The sequence below is a fragment of the Anneissia japonica genome, unplaced genomic scaffold (assembly GCF_011630105.1).
Source record: "Anneissia japonica isolate Jap-2015-1 unplaced genomic scaffold, ASM1163010v1 scaffold1356_len1145284_cov175, whole genome shotgun sequence".
NCBI classification, from domain to species: Eukaryota; Metazoa; Echinodermata; class Crinoidea; order Comatulida; family Comatulidae; genus Anneissia; species Anneissia japonica.
In genome coordinates this window covers 33,731-42,273 of record NW_022706987.1, presented here as the reverse complement: position 1 = coordinate 42,273, position 8,543 = coordinate 33,731, and the positions used below count along the sequence as shown (strand labels likewise).

The 8,543-nt window shown below is 37.1% G+C and overlaps 1 protein-coding gene across 1 annotated transcript in view; it reads left to right on the top strand.

Annotated features, from left to right (window-relative positions):
- Nucleotides 1-4,210: 4,210 nt before the first annotated feature.
- Nucleotides 4,211-8,543, top strand: part of LOC117106244 (sphingomyelinase C 1-like) — an 8,878-nt gene continuing 4,545 nt past the window's right edge. The window contains exons 1-2 of the mRNA XM_033247599.1: nucleotides 4,211-4,294; nucleotides 5,553-5,615. Coding sequence (XP_033103490.1) covers nucleotides 4,237-4,294; nucleotides 5,553-5,615 — 121 coding nt within the window. The 5' untranslated portion in view covers nucleotides 4,211-4,236. The remainder of the gene's footprint in view (nucleotides 4,295-5,552; nucleotides 5,616-8,543) is intronic.

Genomic DNA, 8,543 nt, shown 5'->3' with positions numbered 1-8,543 from the left:
TGAAATAATTTCAAGTTTCAAATGTGTAGATGGCAGAGAAGAATAGCATGACACAAGTTTGATTGTTCTAACAAGATATGTTGATCTGCTGATTAAGGAACTCTTATGCAATTTCTAGATTAATACCGGAGTGGCTGATATTGTAAAAACATTTGACATGCATCTGAAAAAATGTCAGTCATTTTGAGTTGGCATCCGTTCTTCATGTGAATATCACCATTGGACTGGTTAATGTGTTATTAAGTTCGTAATAAAATCTTTTTCAATCGACATACAGGTATTTACTTTTTTTTTAAATAATGCAGTTTTCATACATGCTAACATTTTGATAGTAAAAAACGGGGGAATTTGGTCATGAGGTGGGGAGAGGTGTTCCCATTACACGAGTAACCCCTCCCCTTGGAGGCTTCAGCTATTAATGTATTATAAGGGCAAATTTCATGATTCTTATGATATGTATTCCAATAATAAAAGTACGGTATTGATTTTAAATAACTTGTGTGTTTAATTGAACCACATTTTATCTTGTATCTACACAAGACAAAATGTGCCTACAGGCTATGTCTATATGGATTAACTTCTCATTTTCTAGCCCTTTTCAGTACAAGATACAAAATCTGGATTCAATACTTGTCTAAAAGTGCGTTTTCTATAATTACTGGACTGGTATTTTAGCAACTGCAACTTCATGTCCAATTATTCAACATAAGGGCTGGTCCGTTTTCCGTAGTGTGTTATTACAAAAAGACTACAATTAACGTATAATGCAATTTGTTGTACACTGGAAGAGCACGAAAAAACGTGAGAAAAATTGGCCTGTGGTCAGAATACCAAAACAGGAGTCTCCCGGCCAAAGAGGGATTGCTGGCATGTATAAGTTTTTGCTTGAAACTTGTCGGCCATTTTGTATTTCAAGATGGCCACCATTACTGTAAGAATATCATTTGAACAGGTTGACATTGAAAACATAAGTTTTGCTATCAAAATCATGTCGATACCTGCTTTAATAGCACAATTATGGTAATTATTACTGTGAAAATGGCAGCCATTTTGAAATTCAATATGGCTGCCATGTATGATTCGTAAGAATCTCACCATTGGACAGGCTGACATTGAAAATATAGGGTTTGCTGCCAAAATCAGATGATACCTTCTCTAATAGCACAACTATTGTTATTTTTACTGTAAAAACGGAAGCCATTTTGAAATTCAAGATGGCCGCCATTTATGATCAGTGAGAATATCACCATTGGAGAGGTTGACATTGAAAATATAGGGTTTGCTGCCAAAATGATGTTGATATTTGCTCTAATGGCACAGTTATTGTTATTTTTTTATGTGAAAATGACGGCCATTTTGAAATTCCAAAATGGCCGCCAAGACAATCTCGAAAAAAATGGACCCTTGCATTTTTGGATTCAGCATACCCAAAATACCCAGAAAATGCAATAAAATTGCTTTGGGCAAGCCTATCTCGCGAAATGACACTAGGGTCCACACTAACAGCGGCAACAGCATTGTGAGCGCAGCAGTGTCTTCACTTTGTTACGAGATGAAATGAGAGACTATGTTATTCATAATACAATCATATCAGAGGCCTATAATACAACACAAAAGAGCCAGCGGTAAGTAATCTTGACAAAGAAGTAAACCAGCGACATAGACAAGGTCATGGGAATAGACGGAAGGGGAAGGTTGGTAAACTGGCAAAAGAAATAATTGTCATAATAATTACTCACTAAATATTGCATTCAGCAATGTTAACAGGTTACGTTCTAAAATTCAAGACATTATTAAGTTATTCCTCAAATTTTAATAATGTCCGGTATGAACACAGAATTGGTGGGGGGAATCCCGTACGGAGATCCGATACTAAACTAAAATAGTGAGCGTCTTCTCTGAATTTTCGGGACGACGTAAACTTAAATCATTAAATTGTGGAGTGAATTAAAGGTATCACAAAATGAGCAAGTTCAGTAATTAAAAGTGCCGGGCACAAATGAGATAACTTGCGATTAGAGAGATAATGAAGACTCTTCTAATGAAAAATGAACAGAAACATGATTGATGACCACGATAGCCATTCTATCGAAACTGTAAATTTTGTTAATAAATTTAAAGAAAATTACAATTTTAGATACATTCCCGATGATAACACTAAATTATTTTTGGTATTGAACTTAGGCCTACACTAAATCTGGTTGAATCTGCTATCGATCCTCCAATTGAAACCAAAAATAACAAATATCCTGGTTTGGATAATATTTCCAACGAACTTTTAAAAAATGGTGAGCATCTTAATTATTTAATATTTTCATTATTTTAAAGAATTCTTAGTCTTGGAAAAATACCAGCTGAGTGGAATAGAAGTAATGTTGCAATTTATAAAAAGGGATGGGAGAGATTTAAATAACTTTAGATCTTTACCATCCTGTGTTTCGAAAATTTTCAATGGAATCGTACCATTATATACAATCTCTGATTTCTTAGAAGAAAACAACATCCTCTCAGAAGTACGTCAGGGAGGATTCAGACCTTATCGCCGTTGTGATGACCATATTTTGCAGAAGGTAAAAAGACATTCCCAAAGAACATCGCCGTAAAACACGCGGTGAAAATCATCAAGCCTGTCTAATAGATTTAATATACGCAATAATTATAATAACGATGTATATGGAACTTATAGTATGAATGTCTCTCCAAAAATTGACAACGCCATTTTATTCAACGTTTCGCTTTTATTTAAGCATCATCAGGAATAAATTTACAATAAAACATGTTATAAACAATTATTCCTGAAAGTTCAAGAGATGTAAGGTAAGGTTAAGAAAAAAACAGGAAATCAAAGGTGAGTGTAGACTTTTCTGGTATTTGACATTCTCTCCTATTGTCCTGACAAAAAAAAATATTTTATGTATATAAAATTGAACTTCGAACGAGTACTCTCAAACAGAGACACTTTGAAAAACATGGAGTGTTATTTTAAAGTTCAACCCCAACCGTGGTGGGACTGAGAGGTTGTGACTCTTCCAGTATTTGGGCCCCTCGGAAAATTTTAAAGACCCCCCTGCTCAACGAGTCTACATTCGGGCTGCATATTAGGAGTAACGGGCCTACCACTTGGAGCATAGTTTTTTTTTGTTTTTTTTAAATTTTTTTTTTATTAGGGTGATCAGGCCTATGCAATCATCTGAGCTTGTGTAAGTCATACCCCTAAGATGCATACATTCCAACTTCCCGGATCCGGGGATAATAATTTTAAGGAGAGGTGACCGCTTACAAGAAAACATATAAGGCCCAAATGTCGAGTCTGAGGTAAAAATAAACAATACACCAACATAATAATTACGACTTTACTAGGCTTTTACTGTGATCACATTCATGTAAAATTGTGTTTGTTGAAAATAATATTTCTTGCCTTCCAGGATATTACTTACCAGAGGTAAAATACCAGAAATCCATTGAAGGTTGTCGAGGTCGCTTACGAGACAAGTGGGGCTACGAGAGATCAAATGCAGTGATTAAATATATGGGTTTTTGACATAATGGTCTCACAAGAGAGGTTGTCGTCTACGAGAGGTGATGACATCATAGCAGGGGTGGTGCCAGGACCTGCCCGACGGAGGGGCTAAAGGCCCCGACGGGGGGGGGGGCTAGTGGAGCGAATCGAGTCTCACTTGGCTGGGGGCCAGGGGGCCGCCTAGGAACCCCGGTGGGGGTCCAGGGTTATTTGAAGAATTATGACGAATTTTTATTACTTATTTGATAGGCATCGAGTTACTATAATATGACTTCATGTAGGCTATGCTTTCTAATGTTGACATCAGCTTCCAAAACCAAAACATTTTGAATAAAGCAAGAAACAAAGATGGGTTGCCATATACCTGTCTCTTATACACATCTAGATGTGTAGATCAAACCATAATTATACCACGCCTACCAGACACCATCCATAACGAAGACCGCTTTATCGCATCATGCTTGCCCACCCTCCCCTCCCGTAAAATGTCATTAGAAATATTCAGTATATTGCCACCCATCCGGTCGAAACAAAAGTCTAAAATCGTCTTGTTTTACGTTTTAGCTCTGAATATCCTTCCAAATCTATGTTTTAAAACGTAGACCAACCGTTTTGTACCAGCATAATTCATATTATACTGGGGAAATGGCACAATATCTATATATATATTTAGCTGGGTCTGAAACGAAAGAATACATTGTCAAGACGACTACACGATGGGTTGCCATATACTATTTCTGTTATTCCTATATGGGTCTGGCTTTACATTTGCCAGTAAGTATTATATTTTTTAGCAATTGACTGAAAAGTGTACTTAAAATGTAAAATACTATGTTGCATTAATGAAATCTTGAAGATGGTAGAACGCGTACGTACCACTTTTCTTATAATATTCGTATTTTAACCATAAGACGTTAAATTTCGTAAGGAGACACCTTTTATCACAGTGGCTATAAAAACTGCGATGTAGTTAACAATGGAGTTATTATAGTTACTAATGACTCCATGGTGGTTTAACAAAAGAGAATTAAAAAAAAACTTAAAATTCCTAAAACTAGATTTTGTTTTAAATGGGAAAGTAAGAATAATACTTTATTGAAAAGGAAAACATACGGTACAAGGACAATCTAGACTAAAGCAACAGCAATGATTATTTCATGGGAGGTTTTGATAGTATGCCTACTTCTGTGTTTATTTATGGGAAAAAATGGTATTCCCCCATGTTCAGAGCGAGTTCTCTTATATTTTTGTAAATTTCCGACAAGAAATATTTTTATTCGATCCAAGGAAAATCAATTCATGTGTGCTTAGAAAAAATAAATAGGCCTATATTACTCATAAGCTCTTCCTGATATACTATCAGTTGACTACACTTTCTTCTAATTTGTTTGAACTGTTTATATACCACTGTTCAAAAATTACGTTAGAGTCCAAAATGTAGTTAATTTTATATTATAACCATTTCTCTTGAGGCTCCTGATCTATACCTTTATACCAACTATTCTACTTAATTATTTGGGCATTCCATATTTTAATGACTTATCTAAAACATTGTCTTCTTCCCGTGTATTCGGTTTTTGACTAATTATCATAGTTTTTATTGCATTGTGCTTGTCAAAAGTAGGCCTAAATAGGGTCCACTGATTTTCCCGCTCCCGACCAAATCCTCCCGACCAGCGATTTTGTTTGAGATATACCATCCTTCCTCCGTTTCATTTACAAATGGGTTCTAGAGGTATGCAATAGTCATTTTTTACCTTGAGATGACAAATGATTATGGTAATTTTTCGCTCAGAGCTACATTGCAGTACTAATGTCGAATGATGAAGTAGAGCTTCCTTGATGCTTGTTTTACTTGGCATTCACTTGAAATTATTCCGTCTGTTGACGAAAACCGCCCTTTTAAACGTCATAGGCGACAGATCATGTGACCTTTTTATATCGAAATGATGGTATATTTAAATAGTTATGAGGTTGAAAAATAGGGCTACTTGTCAACATAACGTCATCTATTATGATTTATTATCTCTAGATAAGCAATGCTTAGGACAAAATGAAGAACTACAAAAGCAAGGGAGGCCATTTGTTTGGCTTGGTAAGTACAACTATAGACTTAAAATGTCTGTAAAACAGAACATTATACATAGGGCTTTTCCTCATTGCCATAATGATAACTGATGTTGTATTTACAAAAATAAAAATAAAAAAATAGGAAAATAAAAATTAATAAATAAAACAGTTCATTCGTTCGCGTGATATGAACTGATATCTAGTTGCTGCCATTAAGGAGCTTTCTATTGCACGACGACGGTAGAACGTAGAACGTAAAGGTCACCTCGTCGAGCAGATTCTGGAACGCAATTTGGCCAAATCTACGCATGCAGAGAAATGTAGGACGCCAGGTAGGACGGTCACGCATGAGTGATTCCATTCTAGCGTCGCGTCGTCGCACAAATCTCCCTAACATTTTGACTGGAAGGTTAACATCATGACCCCCTCCCATTTATGCTTCTGGATGAATGCGTCGGTCTCGAACTCCTGATCTTACCATCAGAAGTCCAACACCTTACACGCTCCACCACACGCTCCTACAACGTAATTGAAACAGTATTAAGTAATAAATAATCCTACATAAAAAAAAAACAAAAAAAAAAAAAACCCCGATCTATGTCAATGGCGAGCTGATGAGAGTAGTTACCACTACGTTAAATAACCTGACCCTGCATTTTTAGTCTGTCTACCTTCCGTAAAGTCGAGGGCAAAAAAAAAAACTGTTACGGTAGTTTCAAATGCTTTAGAAGACGCAGATTGTGTTACCCGTTAATATCAATATTCAAAATAGGCCTATGTAGAATGACGAAACCTAGTGGTTGTGTGTTCAATTCCCACACGAACCATTTTTTTTTTTTTTTTAAGGCAGTTGATGGTGGATAATTAATAGCAAACGTGGAGGTTGTGTGTTCGATTCTCACAGAAACCATTTTTTTTAAGGCAGTTTAGTAGATGGTGGATAATGAATAGCAAAACCTGGTGGTTGTGTGTTTGATTCCCACACAAACCATTTTTTTCCCTTTAAGGCAGTTTAGTTGATGGTGGATAATGAATAGCAAACCTGGTGGTTGTGTGTTCGATTCTTTTTGACCCGACGTCGGTAAACGTTTGAAATTTACAACCTCTAACCAATGTCGGCCCAACTGTTGTCACCAACCTCCACTAACGTTTACCGACGTCGGGCCAACAAAGCACCTTGACAACGTCTATAATCACATCCTAATATTTATTACAACCTCTTACCAACGTCGGACCAACAGTTGTAACCAACCTCCATTTCAAACGTTTACCGACGTCGGGCCAAGAGCGTACTGTACGTTGCGACCACGTCTATAATCACATCTAATATTTACAACCTCTAACCAATGTCGGCCCAACTGTTGTCACCAACCTCCAGTAACGTTTACTGACGTCGGGCCAACAAAGTACCGTGACGTTGGGAAAACGTCTATAATCACATCCTAATATTTACAACCTCTAACCAACGTCGGACCAACGGTTGTAACCAACCTCCTTTCCAAACGTTTACAGACGTCGGGCCAACAGCGTTCTGTGACGTTGAGGCAACGTCTGTAATCACATTTATTATTTACAACCTCAGGCCAACGTCAGCCCAACGGTGGTAACCAACGTCTATTTCAAACGTTTACGTTCAATGTGTTTGGAAATACGCCTTTTCCAAAAAATTATATTATTTCATCAAATACCAAATTACAAAGATCTATTTTAGATGCGTTATAAAAAACAATTAATGAATATTTTATATTTGTGTAATGGAATAGGCCTATTTGTATTCGTTGTTGGAATGACTGTTCCATTCAACTTGGCTCTGCCTCCTTGACCATCTTCAAACTCATGAAAATATTCTTCCCATTGCATTCATATCTGTCGTAGTGAATGAGATTAATAGACAGGGCCGGCGGAACGTTTTTCAAAGTGGGGGTGGGGCACTTATAAGCAGGCGCGTAACAGGGGTCTTGGGTCAGGGGAGTGGGACGGCAAAGGTAATAATTTTCCCGTTTAGTAATTTATAACTTGGTGTGATAACCCCCACCCCATATAGAAAACAATACGACATAGGGCTTATTTTATTGTTAATATAGGACACACACGTGTGTTTGAAACTAAATATAAGCATTTAAATCGTGGTTTTATTTATTACAACCATAGGCCTACTCTTTCACCAGCATTACACATTGAGGCCCTTCTTTTAGGTAAAACGATCTATCTTAATTTTTCTTTCTCATGTTTTTGGACTATTATGTTTTTAAATAACTTAGAAGGCAAAGGAGGGCAAGCACAAGCTTTAACCCTAACAAATGCGCGCGAAGCGCGCGAAAAATTTTTGTGTTTTAATTCTAATTTCGTCGGAATTGATCAAAACTCCCTAAATGTGCAATTTTTAGAGGAAATTGGCCTACATCAACAAGAAATGTTCTTATGTTATATATGGCCACACTCGTTTTTTTAAACTGAATATAAGCATTTTCCTTATGGCTTTATTACAAACAAGGGCATTCAATGGGGAAAGATTTTCCACAGATGTATATTTTCCCCTTGACCCCCGGTGGTTACGTACGCCACTGCGGAGAATACCTGGCGGCTTAGATCAAATGCGATATGGACAGATTTTGAAGTGGAGAAGGGGTTGCAGGACGGGGTATTGTGATAGCTGTTCATTATATCTTCCTTTTTATTCTTGTCCTTATTTTTCTCTTTTTTTCTTTTCCTTTTTCCTTTCTTTTTCTTTCCCCTTCTTTCTCTTTCCCTCCCTCTCCCCTCTTTCTTTTCTCTTCTTACCCAGCCCGGTACGAAGGCTTGGTCAGCCCGGTAAAAACCGTCAGTGGGGGGAGGGGGAACAGTCTGCCCTGCCCGCCTGTTACGCCACTGTTTATAAGATGAATGGGAATATGAATCATGCAGATCTGGAATCAAATCTAGGTGGTGGGGTCAACATTCCTCCCCAGGGAAA